Raw genomic sequence first — 20,985 nt, forward strand, 5'->3', positions numbered from 1 at the left:
ACCCTGCACTTAGGTATAGTCTAGCTTATTGTTTAAGGGCAAATTCAAAAATTTCATCAGGTGTAGGGTGTTCCATAGAAAATATGTCTTTGATATACCACTCTTTTTTAAAGCACCCTGTATAATTCATATTATTTTTAAATTGTAGTGTTAATGGCCCTGTATATTTCTATGAAGAATTTTTTTTAAATCAATTCGTTTTCCGTACAGACACCGAGTCGAATAAAATGAACAACCCTGTATACATACTATAATTATATTTTAATATTTATTCACAAATTTATAATTTTTTATGAAAATATTTATCAAAATGTATTAGTGCTAACGTTGTAAATGAATGTTGAATAAAAAATACATTTTCCAGAATTTTCCGATTTTTTCGGCCAATGAAAATTAGCTAGTTGGTATACTTTCGTCGAGTTACCCCAAAAAAAATTAAAGGCTCTACGTTGTCTGGAAGGTGAGATATTGTAAAATTTTTCAAGCGCTCCAAATTGAACTTTTTATAGCAAAATCTCAACGCGAGAAACTGGACTCCGACATTCTTCCATATCACACGGTCCCAGCTCAGTCAGCGTGAGTAACTTGACTTTAAAGGGTTATTACTCGTTTTATATAGAAGATAGTTCGTACTTATCGATTGTCATAAAATATAGATATTTATTACCATGCTCTAAAAATTTCAACTCTTAATATTTATAAACAATAGAGATGCGATTTTTCAAAAAAAAAGTATAACTTGGCTATTATAGGTCCTAGAAAGTTTTTTTTTTTCATTTTAATGTACATTTTTTTACCAGCTTTTTGACACATCCAATTATAATTATTTATCAGAAAAAATGACAAAGATATTCTAATTGTTTATAAGGAAAAAACTTACCATTTTTTTATCGACTTGTTTAACAACATTTAAAAAATAAATATATTATTTTTTCTAACTTACTTAGTACTTTGAGTTTTAAAGTAGTCATTGCACTTTGCCAAAAAGCTCTGAAAACACTCCTTGGACAACAATGATTGTTTAAATATTCGATGTCTGGGATAAACATTTAATATAACTTGTAAACTAACAAACAGATCTTCTTGAGATTTTGTAAACTATGCTAAACTAATATTTTCTGACTTTGGTCTTTGTTTATAAAAAAATGAGGTCGATTTACGAGTACCTCTGTATGTATTATTAATAAACTATATCCCCCTACGATTTAGCACCTTCAAATACCTGTATTGATTTTTACCCTGAAATCGCTCATATTTATTTTTCTACCCTGGTGTATTGTGGAGAAACACAAAACACAAAAACACATACTTAATATGTGTTTTTGTAGATACACATTAAAACTAGTTTTGGCCCTATAATGAGGTATGTTTTTGTTTATGTTTTCAGCTTTGTTGAATGTTTTTGTTTTTAATTAATTTTTAAATCTAAAAATGTACGATTAAATAATTATAAATATTATTACAATAAATATCTGTTCCAATATGCTGAATAGTCTATTATAAAGATCCAAGAAAAAATTTGTCACGGATTCTTAGATTCGTAGATATTAATTTTTTTTCTTAAACCTTACATTCTTATAAAAATTGAAATAAATCAAAACACCATGTATTTACGTGTAGGAAACCCTTATAAAAATATAGCTTATTTTTTTAAGGAAAATTCAAAAATGGCTCACGAGTAGGGTGTTCCATAAGAGAAAATATAACTTTAATATACCCCTCTTTTTTGAAGCACCCTGTATAATTTTCATTAGTTTTAGATTGTAGTGTTAATTGCCCTGTAAATTGCTGTCAAGAATATTTTTTTAAATATCAAGTCGTTTTCCGTACAGAGACCGAGGCAAATACGATGAACCACCCTGTATATATATATAAAGATATATATACTGTACATTTATTATTTATTTACAAATTTATAATATGCTATGAAAATATTTATTGAAATATATTAGTGTTAACGTTGTAAATGAATGTTGAATAAAAAAGTCCATTTTCCAGAATTTCCCGATTTTTCCGGTGAATGGAAATTAGCTAGTCGTTATTATTTCGTCCAGTTACCCCAATTTAAAAAAAAATGAAGGCTCTACGGTCTCTGGAAGCGGAGTTATTGTAAAAATTTTCAAGTGCTCCAATTTGAACTTTCAATACCAAAATCTCGAAGCGCGAAAGCGGACTCAGAGATCCTTCCCCCATCACACGGTCCCAGTCAAGTCAGCTCGAGTACCTTCATTTTAAAGGGTTATTACTCATTTTAAATACAAGATATACTGTAGTTATTAATTGCAATGTAAAATATAGATGTCTATTATGATTTTTTGCAAATTTCGACTCTTAATATTTATAAACAATACAGATATGATTTTTCAAAAAAAAAAGTATAAGTTGGGTATTATTGGTCATAGAAAGTTTATTTTTAGTTTTTAATGTGTGTTTTTTACCACTTTTCTGATACAACTAATTATAATTATTTGTCGTGAAAAATAACAAAGTTATTCTAAATGTTTATAAGGAAAAACTCGCTATTTATTAAACGACTTGTTTAAGAGCATTTAAATAATAAATGTATCATTTTTTTTTTAATTTCTTAGTAGTTTGAGTCTTTAAAAACTCATTCCACTTGGCTAAAAAGCTCTGAAAATACCCCTTGGGCAACAATAGATGTTTAAACATTCAATGTTTTGGATAAACAATTAACGTAACTCGTAAACTAACAAAACGATCTTCTTGATACTTTGCACTCTAGTAAGGGCACATAATATCCTCATAATTAAGGTACAATATGTTCCTTAGGTCATATTTAGTAAAAGTTATTAACATTTACAAAATAGTGCAAAAAATGTGGTTTTTTGCAATTATCTCGGTTAATTATTTATCAATTTTAACTAATCAAAATTAAAATTAATTGTTTTTTTATGATACACAACTTACATAATACAACTTTTGCTGTAAACATGATACAAAAAATGCTACAGGCAAAAAACCATATTTTCTGACTTTAGCCTTTGTTTATAAAAAACTGAGGTTGATTTGCGAGTACCTCTGTATGTATTTTTAATTAACTATGTCCCCCCTACGATTTAGCACCTTCAAATGCCTGTATTGATTTTTACCCTGAAATCGCTCATTTTTATTTATCTGCCCTGGCGTAATATGAGATGGACGTATAAGGATAGGGCATCTCGCTCAACTTGCCAGGAGAAAAGACATGTAAAGTTCGGTCCTGAACATGGTATCACAAACTGTGTTTACATTTCAGTCCCAAAAAATCACCTTTTTCATAGTAATTTATATCCAAATAAACTTGAAAATAAGCAAAAAGTAATAGTATATAGCAGGGTTGGGCAAACTTTTTGTGGTAAGGGCCACAAAAAGTTTTTGTTCTATTACTGAGGGCGGCAAAATTTGTTAACTACGGTAAATTTTTCAAATGTTATACTTTTTTTACTATTAATTCTAATTTTGTTTAAATTACGTTCGCAGTGATTTAGGCATGCTATCTCCCACCCACCCCTCAAAATATCTATTTTTCTTTCACATTGCTGTTAGTTACATAGATACTTATATATTTTGAAAGGAAATTCCGTGCTTATATAGATGCAAACGTCATACAGTGTGTCGCATTTAAGATGAAGACACCCCTATATTTCGGCTATCATACAGATTTTAAATGTTGATGGTTTACATTTTTTAAGATAGTCAACTGAAATTTAAATTTTAAACGCGGCCTACTGCGAATCCACGGTGAATTTTCGATAATTTGCTTCGCCTCAGAGATGTCGGAAAAAGTAATTTGGAACAGTTCTTCCAAATATTATAACCCCACATACCCAATTTCATGACCAAATTCGCACTTTAGTTTTTTCAGTATTTGTACTCCAGATCCTACCGTTAAGTTTGGCGGCCCGAGATGTATCTCGGGACAGCCAATTGTAGGTTTTAGAATCCTAACTACAATAATTACTGACAAAACTAAAAGGAATTTTATCATGAAATTTGGTATGTGGGGTTACAATAATATTTGGAACAACTTTTCCAAATAACTTTTTGTGATATCTCTAACGCTAAGCAAAATATCGAAAATTTACCCTGTTTGTGGATTCGCAGTAGGCCGCGTTTAAAATTTAAATTTCAGTTGACTATCTTGAAACATCAACCTGCATGACTGCAAAATTTCAAATCTGTATTTATTTTGATAGCTGAAATATAGGGGTGTCTTCATTTTAAATGCGACACACTGTATATATAAAGATAAACAACAATATAGGTTTGAAAAAATCTTAGATCCCCTTCGTTGTTTTTGCTCTCTTTGAAAGAATTAAATAATAAACAAATATTTATGAAACATATAATTTATTATTTACAAACTTTCAATAATAATTATTAAATTTTGCAAATGTTGTTCTACATAAAAATTTGTAAAATGCTAAATTATCTTCTTTTTTACATATGTGTCTTCCTTGTCAACTGGCACGGAATCAATTTGAACTGAAAAATGGTTTCTGAGAAGGAATAAGTAAAATGGTATATTTATCTTCAAAATCTTTGAAATGATTTTCAAATTCCTTGAGGACCGTGGCAAATTACAAGTTCTTTGTAAACTTTTAACTTATTTTCTGGTACTTGCATTATTTAATGATTGAAAATGAACTAATTCTTTTTTTTTTCACTGTTAGTTTCATTTTAAAAGAATTTATCTGTTATCATATTGTGTGCGTATCAATTCAATGTTGTGCTTAAAATGTTTAAATGTGTAGTGTAAACGCAAAATCACATGGATATTCAAAACTTAGTAAATTTAGCAAATTAAAAAATATGATTGTGATAGAAGACATCAGTAGTTTTGATCATCAATCATCACGATGATTTAATTCTCGTAAACGAATAAAATTGAAAAAAAAATTAACAATATTAGTTACAATTGAAATGATGTTGTCTACTTGCAAAATATTTGTGCACAATTAATACCTTCTGATGGCGCAGTGAAAAATAATAAATTATGTTCTGAAAATTGTTAATGAACGTAATATTTAAGTTTTCTCGTACTAGTTGGTTAAGGAGTAATTCATAATTTTCCAAATATTTTCTGACTACTTCAAAAATATCCTTTCCAGTTGTTAGAGATTTCATGGATTGATTCCATTGATAATGGTTCTTCATAAATATTAAAATCGGTATTAGTTGCTCGAATAAATATTAGTAAGTGAGCTGTGTCAGTTCTATCAACACTTTCATTCAATGCTATTGGATACCACATCAATTTACCTTCTAAAATTGATTTAATTGTTTTTGTACATTATTATTCATCACTTCAAGTCTTCAGAACGATAGTTCTTCGTGATAAAATTCGTGATCTTCTTTTGGACATAAAATTCCACTTGCTTCAACTAAACGATCTTTTATAAATTTGCCATCTGAGAACGGTTTGTTCACTTTAATTCATTTTTGGGTAATTATAAAATTTGCTTTTACAGTACCTTCGAATTCCTTATTTTGTTTTAAGAAAACATTTTATTCCAGTGACAAATTTTTTAATAATGTTTCAAAACTCTGTATCGGAAACCCAAATAATTGACCGCGTTAGCTTGAAAATTTGTGGAACAATCATTCTTTAAATGAAAATAATTCACTTTTTTCCGAGGGCCACAAAAAAATGTCTAACGGACCGCACTTTGCCCACCCCTGGTTATAGTGCAGTTACCTTATGGAATAAAACAGTGAGTTAATATTATTTTATTTATTACAAAGCATTACATTTTATTATAAAACATTACAAAGCATACCTTTTGTAAGGTTAAGTGACGGCCGAAAGGCCAGCTATCAGAACCAGTTTTGGTTCTAAAACTGGTCCATAATTACTAATGAGTTTAACAAATGATACCAAATCCAACCTAACAAATTTGTCAACAATCATTACTGACGATCAACAACCTCAAAACAAAACAATGTATTCCGCTGTGCGCTGTGCTTAACAATACTTCAATTCAATTCGCTTCAAAGTACCAATCAATTTTATTTAATGCGCTGCCTGATACTAAAATAGAAGAGTACTTAATAGCACTTGGCGAAGTTGTTCATCCACGGAATATTTTATTTTCATCAAGACTATCAAATAACAGAATATGTATTTATCTCTCCAGTGAATCCTTGGTGGAAAAATTTATGTCCGGTCCAGCAGAAATAACAATTAAAGGCGAAAATCTAAAAGCACGAAAATTGATAACTCCGAACGAAAGACTTACTATCGGGTGTTTGCCCTTCTATTCCACACATTCTAATAGAGAATGAGTTAACCAAATTAGGTCTTAAATTAATGTCACCTTTAACCTTCCTTAGAATCGGCAGTCAACTTCCAGAATTTCAACACGTCCTCAGTTTTAGAAGACAAACTTATATTCAACCACTTGTAGATATAGACCTTCCTTCTTCTTTCTTAATTACATATGAACAAACTTCGTATCGCATATTTTTAAGTTTAGATAAACCTTCGTGTTTTATCTGTAAGAAAATAGATCACATTGCAGCAAATTGTCCAAATCATAATCAACAAAATGATTCCTCTCATATCGAACACCAACCACAACAACAACCGCAAGAATCCCCCCACTCTAATCCAGCACCCTTAGAAGTGGATCCAGATCATCCAGTCAGTAATTCTAGTACCGAACCTTCACTTAACCAACAAACAGATACTAATTTAATACCTTCCGTATTATTTATGGAAACTAATTGTATATCTAAGGATCAGTCAACGACCAATAAGAGAACAATTTCGGAAATTAATACTACTCCATCTCCCACTGAAGAATTAAATAAAGAATTTAAAATACTAACACAAACCAAAAAAAAAAACAAAAAAAGCCAACTGAAGCTACCACATCAATTCAAGAAATTATGTTACCAACAAAAACAATATTTCACGATATTATGTCAAATAATTTTAACTTAACATATATGAACAAACTGTTGACTTTTTTGAAAATTGTACTAGCTTGACTGATCCCTTGACATACACAACGTATATAGCCAACTTTACTTACATGATAACAACAATTAAGCCATATCTTACAGAAGAAAGCATGAAAACCAAATGCACTAAATTATGTAACAAAATCCTCAAAATGCTAGACGATACCGATAATCAAGAAAGTGATGGTACAACAAATTCAACTCAAGAAATAAACTAAATTCTTCGATCCTATTCTTCAATGGAATGTTAACGGTTTCTAACTCCCTTTAGGAAGATATCTCTCTCTTTAATATTAAATTCCCAAAATTTTTTGATAAGACAAACACAGTCACTTCTCCCTGGACCTTTCGTCCTACAATATGTGATATAACTCTTTCTGAATACAATAAGCTTGATACCACCCATGCAACAATTACTCAATCGTTTCTCAACATACTTGCTTCTTTCCCAGATTATTGTCATATTTATACAGATTCATCCAAAACTATTGATGGTGTGGAATCAGCAGTTATAGATTCGAACACTATATTACAATTTAAATTATCTTCCACTTGTAGTATTTACTCTGGAGAACTATATTCAATTATGCAAGCCCTCATTCATATTCGTACTAAAAAATTTCCAAAATCTGTTATATTTACCGATTCTCTCAGGGCATTACATACGATAGAACAGTTATATCCAAGTAATCTTGTAGGGCTTCAAGGAAACGAAAAAGCAGTCTTTCATACTAGAAAAGCAATACACAGTGCATTTTCAGTGTTAGTGAACTTAGTGTCTGTTTCCGACTACAAATCGTTCAAAAGAAAAGTGATAAACAAATAGGAAAACTCTCAATACCTAACAGTATAAAAGCAGTCTTAAGACCACACTGTAAGCTTACAAATTATTTGAAAGACATTAATGATTTAAACAAACTGTAACAATTGTTGACATTTTGTAGATCCCATTTCTAATTTGTAAATTATGATATTGTTACTTAACTGTGAACATAATATGTTTAGTTTATTTCCTGTTACTCCGTAAAGGAGCATAGGGCATCCACGAAGCTTCTCCATTGGACTCTGTCTCTGGCCATAGCTGCTACCTCTCCCCAGCTCTTTCTCATACCTTTGTAGTCAGCTTCAATTGTTCTTCTCCAGGTCGTTGCGGGTCGTCCTTGCTTTCTTCGTCCTGCTACTGTCCATTTTAGAGCTTTCTTTGTTATATCTGAGTTGTCCTTCCTCAGGGTGTGTCCCAGCCAATTCCATCTTTTCCTTTTAATTGCAATTTCAATTGGCTCTTGTTTGGTTTTCTTCCAGAGTTCTTGATTTGTTATGATGTTGGGCCAATATACTTTCAAAATTTTTCGGAGGCACCTGTTTACAAATACTTGGAGTTTTTTGACAGTTCCGTCTGTTATTGCCCAGGTCTCGCATCCATACAGTAATACTGTTTTAACATTACTATTAAACAGTCTTATTTTGGTGTTTTGACTAATTTGTGTTGACCTCCATATGTTTGAGAGTGTTCCAAATACTTGTTGGCTTTTCTAAGTCGATATTTAATGTCCGCCTCGATTCCACCATGTACGCCAAGTATACTTCCTAGGTAGCAAAATTCTTGTACCTGTTTTACTTCTTCTTTACTGATATATAATTTTTCCTGTCGGAGTTAGCCTATTCTCATCTCAACTGTCTTATTGACATTTATTCGGAGACCAATTTCTGCCGCCTCTTTCTCCAGTTTACTTAGCATGTTCTGCAAATCATCTATTGTATGGGATACCAGGCATATATCATCTGCATATTCCATATCAGCCAGTTTGTTACCATCTAAGTAGTTCCAAGGGATTCCGTTTTTTCTGTCTATGGTTTTTTGTAAAATGTAGTTGAGACATATATTGAAGAGTAGAGGTGAGAGTATACAGCCTTGCTTTACCCCCTTCTCTATTTCTATTTTGTCCGTCATTTGACCCTTATGTAATACCTGGAATGTTGTTCGGTTATACATCATTTGTATTATTCTAATGATCTTAGGTGGAATTTTCGCGTGGCTTAAAATGTTCCAAAGAGCTTTGTGTTTTATACTATCAAACGCTTTGGCAAAGTCTACAAACGTCATTATCAGTGCTGCATTCTTTTCTTTAATTTTTACATTATATAACATAATATGTAATAATTCAAAATACTATGTATTAGGTTTAAGTAACCATGTATTAATTACTGTACAGTTAATAACCCAAAGTGGTTGATGCTGTTCAATAAAAAAAAAGACATGGAAGGATGTACGATCAACGTTCGTATAGGATAGGATAAAAGAAAACCGTCGAAAACGACGGGGGAAATGGTCAGGATAACTCACCTCTTATACCTCATTGTTGTTTATTATTCTTCGATCAAGGCTCCAAGAATAATAATCAACTAGGCTTTTCGTTCCGTCTTTTATATCGTCAGAGACGGTATAAAAACACGTTTTACTTAATTCATTGGCGTACTCTAGACCAGTGGTTCCCAACCTTTTATGTCTGGCGACCCACCTTCTGATGTGTTTTCATATTCGCGACCCATTCCTCACCCATGATAATACATAATGTATAGTTCGTCTAGAAAGTATCCGGAATTTTATATTTTTCCCAATTTTAATAGATTTCTTTTTTGTAACATTTTAAGACAAAAGTAATGCATTAAGTAGGTTGTGCCGATAGTACGTATGGACAAAATCGTAAGACAACACCATCTGTCAAATATTGTTGTTTGTAAACAGACTTAAGATTTGTGAAATAATGTCGCAAGTAGAAAAACGAAAAGTGGTGGAATATTTGTATAGAAAGGGTGTCCGAAACGTTAAAAAATTAGTGCAATTGACTGAACTCGGAAAAAGTGCAGTGTGTGAGACAATAAAGAGGATAAAAAAGGCATAGATATGAGACATATACCAATTTTGGGTAGACCGCGTAAGATTCGCGGAAACAATTTAAATGCTTTTGTGGCTTTAGGATGACAAAATCCGCCCCTAGGGTTTCGAAAATTAGCGAACACATTTGGAAATCAACCAAGAATAAAAGTGTGTCCAGAAACTGTCCGCATGTCACTAAAAAAGCAAGGCTATATATCAAGGAATCCAAAAAAATTCCCTACAATGACACCTCTGCAAAGGCAACGAAGAATAGACTTTTGTCAACGTTTTTGAGAAGATAATTATAATAATGTCTTTATATCTGATGAAAGTTGTTTCCAGCTTGGTGCAAATCATCTAAAAGTCCTATCAAGAGAAAATGTTACCGTTCAAATTTCCAAATTTCCCACTAAAATAATGGTTTGGGGAGCAATATCTCAGCGTGGTGCTACACCTCTCTGTAGTACTGTTGATAGTGCGAAATATTGTGACATCCTAAATGGTTTTCTTCTTGAAACGGCTCATATTTTATATCCAGAGGGGTGGCGTTTTCAGCTAGATAATGCAAGATGCCATACTCCTGCTTATACTCAAGCTTGGATGCAAGAACACGAATTGGCAACAATTCCGTGGCCAGCAGTATCTCCAGATCTTAACCCCATTGAAAACATATGGGGACTAATAAAGATTGAAGTGGAACGAGCAGCGCCACGAGATAAAGAAGGTTTGATTCGGTCAGTCTTACAGGCCTGGAACACCATTACCGAAAATTATGGCCTTGACCTAGTTTCGGGTGTACCTGGACGTTAAGTTAAGTGTTTAGATTTTAATGGAGGTTGTATAAGTAAATGAGATGAATGATTTTTTGAAATTTTATGTTTCAAGTGATAGAAATAAATACCGTAAAATTATAATTCTGCTTTCTTTTTTCCGGATACTTTCTAGATGGATTATACGTTATTCAGTTACTGTAAAAGCCATGCCGCGACCCACCTGAAATTCGCCCGCGACCCACTAGTGGGTCGCGACCCACCGGTTGGGAAACGCTGCTCTAGACGATAAAATTATATGTCACAAACGCCACAAAGTATTTTCAAAAAATATGAGGGGAGGGAACTTTTGACTAAGACTGTATACAAATTGGATCAAGATCACGAGCACTTTAACATTTTTGAATCTAATTCGATTCATTATCAAGGTAATTCAGAATCAAAGAACAAGAATCATAAAATAAATGGATAAAGTAGGTTAAAATAAATACTTAGAATAGAAAAATATGTTAATTACAAAAATTTTACTCGCATATACAAAATTTGAAGTGGCCGATTTGAATAAAGACAAAACAACAATCGTCGACGTTTTATCAGTTTTTTAAGCTAATGAATATGTATTTTATAATTGGATGGGAAAAGTAGGCAAACGTAACACATTACGTACTCATTACAATATAATACCCTTCCTCGCTGCATCAACGCACGCCTTAGAACATACATAAAATATGAGTTCAATTTAATTTTGTTTTAATAAGATCCCTTATCTCCACGATAAGTGAATCTTACATAAAAATATCCCCCCGCCAAAGACACTTTTCAACGTCCTCGAACAAATTCAAAGTGTTACTGCAAGTCAATCTATAAACTACTGTTAATAAATTAACTCAGAGCGATTGTCAGTAACAAAACATTTTAATTGACCGACTAACGTGCCTGATTTACTTACGAGTGTTTGGTGTTTTGTGCAAGTGCTTTCCATGATGCCTTCTTCTTATTATTCACCGAGTCCCGGTGAAATATCGATATCTGACGGCGAGATTGAGGGGAACGATTGCCTTTTGAGCAGTACCATTCGATTAGACGATAAGTTTCTAAGTTACAGCATAATATGTAAGTTGTGTATTCATTTTATTTAATATGTTTAGGTACTTAGTGGTTACGTAAAAAAACTATATTATAATGGTAGACCAAAGAAAGGTTGATAACGTTATGGAATATTATAAATATATCCTCACTTATACGGGTTATCCATATATTTTATACTATTCAATCTGTCCCTTAAAATGTATTTTTTTACAAAGGGTTAGTATTAACTTTAGAAACACAACAACTTGTAACGAAGCTCAGAATAGAGTCTGTAAACTGATATCAACATCATCGTAATGGAGCTATTAGTGAAGCAAAAGGTATCTGTAGCACACACTTTGTTCTGTCTTGTCAGAAGTATTCTACTTCTATTTCTTTTGTCTAAGTACGTGTTGTTGTAACGTTTTTATTTTTTTTGTTTATTGCTAATTCCATTGTTATTGGTATGTCGTCCAATTCAGCTGTCTAGTTTGTATATTAACATTTAGAAGGGAAATATTAGCTCATAAATATACACTGAAACAAATGTTTGAAATAAATTATTATTAATAAAGTCAGAAAGTGACTAAATCAAATTTGAAGACCCCCTACATGATCATGAAAAAATTTGTGTCATTAATTTATTACTAAGCTGTTATTTTTAATTATTAATGAGCAGTAAGATCTTATTGACGCGGCTGTAAATGTGAGTGCGAGTGAGATGCGCCATTGGACTGCCTGAATGCAGTGGCGGCCCGTGCGGTAGTGCCATAGAGCCATGGCACTACCTTGCTAACTATCCATAAACATATTTTTTATCTTCAAAACTTTTTAATTCCTATTAATTTTTTTGTGTGTATTTCTTTTGATCTTCATAAATTGTATAAAATATGGCAACTATGGGCGCAATACAATCCCTGCCGACAGCGGAGAGTATTCGACAGGAGAATCTCCTTCGCGCCGAAGTCAGTACTGGCACGAGTAAAGAGAGAAATATTTTACGAGCATTATATGTAAGTGACAGAGAAAGAGCTATATTGGACTATTAGTATACCTTAACATTAGAATCTCTGTGCCAGGCACGAGGGTATGAAGCCAGGTCTATTTATTTTGAGTTTCTTTACGTGCTGGTTAGTCGCTTTTATTATGTATATTTTCTGTTAAAAAGTTTTTGTATTTATAATTCAACTTTTAGTGCATCATGATCGTGGGTATTTTGATAATATTTTGATTATTTATTATGTTTAATTTATTAATTGACAATAAAGATTAGTATTTTAAAAATTTTTTTGGTGGTTTTTCGCTAGAAAAAAAAACTACAAATGTTATAAGGTGTTGTGGAGCTTTCGAGTTAGCTTTAAGAGGTCACGACGAAAAAGAAAATTCAGAAAATAAAGGTATATTTAAGGAGCTGGTCAATTTTAGCGCCGAATTAGACAACGACTTAAAGGTTCATATTATTCAAAGTACCAGATCTTTCAAAGGTCTACCTTCTCCGGACATTTAGTTGCTTCTAATTTATTTATGTCGGAGAAGTTTTCTGCTTATAAGCATCAGTTCTCCGAATCATTTCTTAATGAACCATGGACACAATTTTAATTTTTAAGCAAAACTCGGTTTAAAACTGAATTAGAAGTAGGTACTGTATTAGCGAGACGAATTAAGTACTACCTCTGGGGCTGTTTCGCTATCGGTTTTATTGTAGAGGGAAGGTTTAAAAAGCACATTTGAAGAAACTATTAAACTTTTAAGTATTTTAGTTACCATTTCTATATCAACATCTAAAGCAGAACGCTGTTTTTCGATGTTTACATCGAAACCTAGTGCTTTAGGTATACTATCTGCAGAAAAGCATTTTGTAAATTGTATCGATAATTTTAATTATAAAGTCATTGAAAACTTTGCAACCAAAAAATAGAAGAATGAGCTTCATATATCGTAAACTTTAAAAGTGACATTACAAAAATTTGTGCATGTGTGTGAATAATGAAATAGTATTATTTTTATAAATTGGTAAATAGAGACTAAATCGTAATAACAATTTTCAAGCACTATCAGCAGTAAATGCTGGTGGTAGGTTAAGAGGTTTTTATTATTAATTAATTTACGGAACTGTTTTGATCAATGTTGGACAATTGCTTGGCACCTCAGATCAATAAACTTAAGATATGTACATAAGATTAAAGTATCCGCGCATATTTTTTTTTAGTTTTTGTTGTCAGTATACCTTTTTTTGACAATATCGTGAATCCGTCACTAAAAATTTTGGCGGCTGCCCGAGTTGTGGCACTACCTTCTTAAAGTGGTACGAGCCGCCACTGCCTGAATGGCATCTCTTTCGCACTTATCATGGACGGCCGCCTAATACGTGCATGGCGCCCAATATTATTACTTAAAAATAACAGCTTAGTAATCAAGCAATGACAAAAATTTCTCTAGGATCTTGTAGGGAGGGCTTTAAACTTTGAGTTAGTCACTTTGTGACTTTCATAGTAATAACTTTTAACAGAGTTATTAAGCCTTAAAAATCGCCATTTTTCGATTTTTTCAATTTTGAAATGCTTTTACCTCGAAAACGATCAATTTTAGAGAAAAATGATAAGAGACCTTTTTTATCCAGAATGGTCCAAAACCTAAAAAAATTGTTCGGGCCGAAAATATTAATTTTTGCAATTTGATTAAAAAAAATTGTTAAAAAAAATTTGGACCACTTTTAGCGTGGGCGACTTCTTGAATCTTATTCTGGAATGTCTCACGAATGTGATTATGCGAAAAAATCTCATGGGAATATTTTCTCCAAAGAACCCGCCGCTTTCGCCGTGTCTGTCATGACAATTATTATTTTAAACAAAACTCAAACTTAAGCATATACATCTTAACTACTCTGAAGGACCGGATGAACAATATTTCTCATTCACTTCTATTGTGCGCTTTGCTTTTTCAGTCCCATCACCTTCTCGTGTTTAAGGTTTTCCTCCACTATTAATCCACCTCGTTCTTGGCCTAAATCCTCTTTTCTTCTTCTTCAGGTGCCGTCCTCGTTCCGAAGTTTGGCTATCATCAAGGCTATGCGTATTTTTGATACCGTAGATCTAAATAATTGGCAGCTGCTGCACTTGTACCAATCTCTTAAATTCTTCAACCATGAATGTTTTCTTCTGCCAATGGATCTTTTACCTATTATTTTTCCCTGAATAATTAATTGTAGTAGCTGGTACTTTTGTCCCCTCATTATATGTCCCAAGTATTGCAGTTTGCGCTTTTTAATAGTAAGCGCAAGTTCTTTTTCTTTCTGCATCCTTCGCAACACTTCCATGTTTGTCACTCTCTTTGTCCACGATATTCTCAGTATCCTGCGGTACATCCACATCTCGAATGCTTCTATTTTCCTTGTATCGATCTTTTTCAGTGTCCAAGCTTCCATTCCATAGAAAAGAACTGACATCACGTAACATCTCATCAGGCGAATTTTAAGATTTAAACTTAGCTCTCTTCCGCATAAAACTGTTTTCATTTTGGTAAAAGTAGCTCTAGCTTTTTCTATTCTGATCTTGATTTCTTCAGAGTTGTCGTTGTTTTCATTAATCACAGTTCCCAGGTAATTATATTTTCTAACACGCTTAATTCTTTGATCATGTACGGTTATATCAGAAAAATTTTGTGGAGATTTCGACACCATCATTATTTTTGTTTTTTTGATGTTAAGTGATAAACCGAACTTTTCGCTGCACTCTACTATTCTGTTTATCAGTGTTTGGAGATCTTCCGGGGTTTCTGCTATTAATACTGTGTCAGCAGCGTATCTCAAATTGTTTATTAAAGTGCCATTTATTTTAACTCCTATATCTTGGTCAGCAAGGGCTCTGTTTATAATATCTTCTGAATATAAGTTAAACAAGGTTGGTGAAAGTATGCATCCCTGCCTTACGCCTTTTTTGATCTCGAGTTCCTCGGTTGTTTCCCGTTCTACTCTAATATTCGCCTTCTGGTTATAGTAAATATTGAAAATAATTCTGAGGTCCCTTTTATCCAAGTTTTTCTCTACCAACACTCTCATCAGGTGTTCGTGGCGAACTTTATCGAACGCCTTGTTGTAGTCAATAAAGCACATATATATATCCTGGTTAACATCCAGGCATCTTTGGCACATGATATTAAGTGCAAATAGTGCTTCCCTTGTTCCAAGCCCGTTTCGAAACCCGAACTGAGTATCACTGATGTCAGCGTCTAGTTTTTTGTGAATTCTTGTATGTATCACTTTAAGAAATACTTTTAGTGTGTGTCCCATTAAGCTTATTGTGCGATGGTCGGTGCACAGTTTTGCGTTTGTTTTCTTTGGAATAGTCACAAAAGTTGACAGAAGCCATTCCTTAGGTATTTCTCCCGTTTTATAAATGCAGTTAAAGAGGTCAACCAAAACATTTACTGTTTCATCTTCCACAAGCTTAAGAAGTTCCGATGGAAGTCCATCTGGACCCGGTGATTTGCCATTTTTCATTGTTTTTATAGCATATAGTATTTCTTCTTTAGAGATTTTTGGTCCTTCCTCACCTTGTATGTTACCAATATCATGATCCTCTCTTTCATCGGCAAAGAGTTCTTCTATATCATTCTTCCAGGTCGTAAGCTTTTCTTGTAGGTCAGTTATTATTTGTCCATTTGCGTTGTAGCACATTTGGATGCTTCCTTTTTTGTATACCTGCCAATTCTTTTACCTTTTTATGTAGGTTAAACGTATCATGTTTTAATTGCAGTTCTTCAATTTCTTCACATTTTCTTTTGTAAAAGTTTTCTTTCGCTGACCTTATTTCATCTCTAATTTGCTTGTGTATCTCGTTGTATTTTTGTTTGCATTTTCCCTTAAACTGTCTTCGTTCCTCCATGAGACTTAAAATTTTCTCTGTCATCCATTCTTGTCTTTTTGTCGTATTTCCTCTGCGAAGGATATTCTGAGCGGGTTTTATTAGGGCTTCTTTTAAGTCTTGCCACTTGTTTTCCACGTGCGTGTTTGGTTCCTTTGTAGACAACATTCCTAGGTTACCATTTATCTGTTGCTTTAATTCTTCTTTGATTTTTGAGTTCTGTAAGCGGCTGGTATCTATGTAATCTGGTTTTACCCTTTGTGAAGGTTTCTTAAGTTTAAATCCTCTTTTATGTTCGATTAATTTCCTGGTCATAACTAGTTTAGGCATTCTGTTAACTGCCATTCTTTCTACACGTTCCAACCATCTGATTCTTTGTGAGTTGGCGAACCTGATGATGGTAAGTTCGTTGTACAAAGCCATTAGTTTGTTGTTGGTTCTTGTCTCCCACCCGTCTTCTGTCTTTGGTCCTCCGAGTACGCGTCTCAATATTTTCCTTTTCCATCTGGCCAGAGTATCTTGTTCCTTCTTATTTAATGTCCATGCCTCGGAGCCATATGTTGCCTTGGGTCTAATTACTGCTTTATACAGGGTGTCCAGAAACTCTACCGATAAACGAAGACAGGAGATTCCCCAGATAATTTTAAGATAATTTAACCCAATTCACCTTGTCCGAAAATACTTCCTAAGCGAACGGCTCCACGGGCGAGAAATTGACGCTAGCAGTAGCCGTAAAACGAACTTAAGGTTCCGCGGAACGGAATAGGAATAGCCGAACTGTACCGACTACAGGACTTGTGCGTAGTCGGTTCAGTTCGGCTATTCCCATTCCGTTCCGCGGAACCTTAAGTTCATTTTACCGCTACTGCTAGCGTCAATTTCTCGCCCGTGCCGTGGAGCCGTATCCTAAGGGAGCTGGAGCTCTTTGAAGATGGCGTCATATAATTAGTTTTTCTTAAATACCTCCAGAACGCTTTTATGTAGAAAAACGAAAATTTGTAAGCTTATTTACTTTCCAGAGATGGATCGATTTCATCCATTAAGAATTTCTAGTACCGGTCATAGGCGTGAGTTTTGGGTAGGGCAACGGTTATTTTGTCGCATAACTTTTTTGTCTTTAACCTTTAAGCATTTCTGACACTGTATTATTAAATTGTGAGGTATTCTAGTACTAATTGTACTCTTGCTTTAAGTCGCTATGACACACCGTTTTCTAGAAAAATCTATTTGAAAATTTTTCGTTTCCTGAATTTGAAAAAAATTTAAAAATAAAAAAAAACGGTGTATTTTACCAACTTCAAGCTGTAACGGTCACGTTACGAAATTAGCTCTTTAATTATTATTATAATTATTTTCCCTCGGTCTCCATTTAAATTCTCTAATTTCTCGTATAGGACTACTGAGGTGACGTCATACCTCGGTGATGGAACGTACTCTACCTATCGAGAATTATTTCCTGTTCTGAGAGAGTTTGACGTTTACCTTGGCGGAGAAGCGCCTCTCGTTCTTTACTTGACTGTTGGCTGTTGTGTCGAATAGAGGTACCATATAGAATGGCGGATGATTTCATCCAACTTATTTTATAACATCAAGCAATTTAAAGTAAAGTAAAAGGATATTGGTTTATGTAATTCGGGTAAATTTATTTTTTAATATTACTAGCTTGTTTCCCAAATATTTTACTGTTATTCGCTTTATTCCATTTGTTCGGTTAATTTAGGTCATCGTCGGTATTTATCTCAACTTCATTTCTACTTTAGTCAATTGTATATTTAACTTTATTTATTCATTACTGTATTTTCCCTTAGTGAGGCTTGGGTCTATTTATTTGTAGTATTTTCATCTTTGTCAGTTTCCTTTAGTTGTACGTAGCAGGCGTACTATAACCATTTGGTAGAAGACTTATGTAATTTTGTACCCTATATGTAAGTAAGAGGTACTAATACCTGTAATTTTGTAACAGATAACATTATTGTTGTTATCTTAGATATAACCTCTGTATAACTTTTGTCATGTTAGAGTCACAGCATAATATGAACTTGCTTAACTCAGAGATTGTTAAAAATCTGGTAGTTAATTTTAATAAATGTTTATTTATTTTGTATATCATGAATTTTATTATTCCTTTATGTTCATTATTACAGGTTTGATATATTTGATATTTGACAGCAGTATAAGATACTTGGGAAAATGATCGAAGATCATTTTCATGGCGCCCATGATTTGTTAGATTTATTTATCTTGTTCGTCTTTAGCAATTATCCATCTTTATTCAGTTTCAGTACATTATTCTTATTTTATTATTTCATCTTTTAGTCATCATTACTATCTATATAGAGCTACTGTTCTTCGACAGGCATGCAAACGAGCCGTATCCATCCTTGAGTGACAAGTGGTTTTCTTGCATCTCTTGCTAGCCAACTCTATTCAGTTTGCCTCTGTCTCTTCCCACTTCTACTTCTATCCCTTCTAATCCCCCTTTCTTCAGTACTACTGCACTTTAGTAGTTTTTTTTTATTTTTTCCTATTGCGGCTTCTCAACGTAGAAGCCACTTCACCCTTTTCTTTATACACCCTACTCTCTCTTCATTTTTATTCATATCTAGTACTTCTTTTTCCTTACTTCTGTTGGAGTATATCTTTCTTTTTACTTTCACTCCAACAGAAGTTTTCTTATTTTTGTTACAAAGCAAGAGTAACTTTTAATACTAGAATACCTCATAATTTAATAATCTAGTGTCAAAAATTCTTAAAAATTAAAGACAAAAAAGGTATGCGATAAAATAACCGTTGACCTACCCAAAACGGACGCATATGACCGGTACTAGAAATTCACAATTAATAAAATCGATTAATCTCTGGAATATAAATAAATGTGCCAATTTTCGTTTTTCTAAATAGTTTTTTATTGAAATTTTTTTTTGATATTCAAACAACGAAAAATTTTCAAATCGATTTTTTTAGAAAACGGTGTATCCTATCGACTTAAAGTAAGAGTACCTGTTAGTACTATAATACCTTACATTTTAATAATCCAGACTCAAAAGTGCTTAAAGATTGAAAACAAAAAGTTATGCGATAATATAACTGATGCCCTACCTGAGTACTAAAAGGTACTCTTTCTTTAAGTCGGTAGGACACACCGTTTTCTAGAAAAATCGATTTAAAAGTTTTTCGTTTTTGGCATTTGAAAAAAAATTAAAAAAAAAATTTCAAAAAAAAAACGATGTATTTTATCAACTTAAAGCAAGAGTAACTTTTAGTACTCGAATACCTCATAATTTTTAATAATCTAGTGTCAAAAATGCTTAAAATTAAAGACAAAAAAGTTATGCTATAAAATAACTGTTGACCTACCCAAAATATTGTCCTACCTAAAATACCATATATCCTATCTATTGTCTCTGAACAGCAAAAGTATATATGATTGTTTAATGAAATTTATCTGTGAAACTAAAATTAACCTCTAAATTTATTAATTCTGATAATTTGATATATTATGTACATATGGAAAAAGAATAAGATGTATAATGGAAAAATGTGGTGAGCAACTTGGATAGTCCATAGCGGCCACCTGCAGCTTTTGAACTGAGTAGAGAGCTGTGGAAGAGTTTGCTATGGAACTCTAAGGACCTCATTGCCTTCTTTATGTATGAATAGAAAACAAAAAAGTTGTGACTGGCTAATTGACACCCAAGTCTATGCCATAAAAAAAGACCTACCTAAAACGGACGCCTATGACCGGTACTAGAAATTTGCAATTAATGAAATCGATTCATCTCTGGAATATAAATAAATTTACCAGTTTCCGTCTTTCTAAATAGTTTTTTTTTTAATTTTTTTTTTGATATTCAAAAAACGAAAAATTTTGAAATCGATTTTTCTACAAAACGGTGTGTCCTACCGACTTAAAGCAAAAGTACCTTTTAGTACTAGAATACCTCATAATTTAATAACCCAGTGTCAAAAATTCTTAAAAGTTAAAGACAAAACAGTTATGCGATAAAATAACCGTTGCCCTACCCAAAATGGACGCCTCTGACCGGTACTAGAAATTCGCAATGGATGAAATCGATTTATCTCTGGACGATAAATACGCGTACCAATTTTCGTTTCTCTAAATAGACGCGTTCTGGAGGTATTTAAGAAAAACTAATTACATGACGCCATCTTCAAAGAGCTCTAAAGCTCCCTTAGGAATCATTTTCGGACTAGGTGAATTGGTTTAAATTATCTTAAAATTATCTGAGGAATCTCCTGTCTTCGTTTGTCGGTAGTTCTGGACACCCTGTATATTCGGAGTTTGTCTTTCTAGAAACGTATTGTGAGTTCATTAAAGCTTATAAACTGCCTAATTTTTTATTCCCTTTTGCTATTCCGGCATCGAACTCCCATTTTTCTTTTCCATTTTCGTAGAATACTACACCCAAATATTCAAAAT

The 20,985-nt window shown here is 32.9% G+C and overlaps 1 protein-coding gene across 7 annotated transcripts in view; it reads left to right on the plus strand.

Annotated features, from left to right (window-relative positions):
* The window catches only part of LOC126892391 (hepatocyte nuclear factor 4-gamma), a 465,924-nt gene that overhangs the window by 63,546 nt on the left and 381,393 nt on the right, over positions 1-20,985 (plus strand). For 6 of the 7 annotated variants that reach the window (XR_007700813.1, XR_007700812.1, XM_050661909.1 and 3 more), the window contains exon 1: positions 11,327-11,727. The exons of the other annotated variant lie outside the window; for it this stretch is intronic. Coding sequence is in view for 4 of the 6 variants with exons in the window: in XM_050661909.1 (XP_050517866.1) it covers positions 11,595-11,727 (133 nt within the window). In the remaining 2 variants the exon portion in view is untranslated. Of the gene's footprint in view, positions 1-11,326; positions 11,728-20,985 lie in introns of those variants that run through there. 7 annotated transcript variants of the gene reach the window in all.

This window comes from Diabrotica virgifera, chromosome 9, assembly GCF_917563875.1.
Source record: "Diabrotica virgifera virgifera chromosome 9, PGI_DIABVI_V3a".
NCBI lineage: Eukaryota > Metazoa > Arthropoda > Insecta > Coleoptera > Chrysomelidae > Diabrotica > Diabrotica virgifera.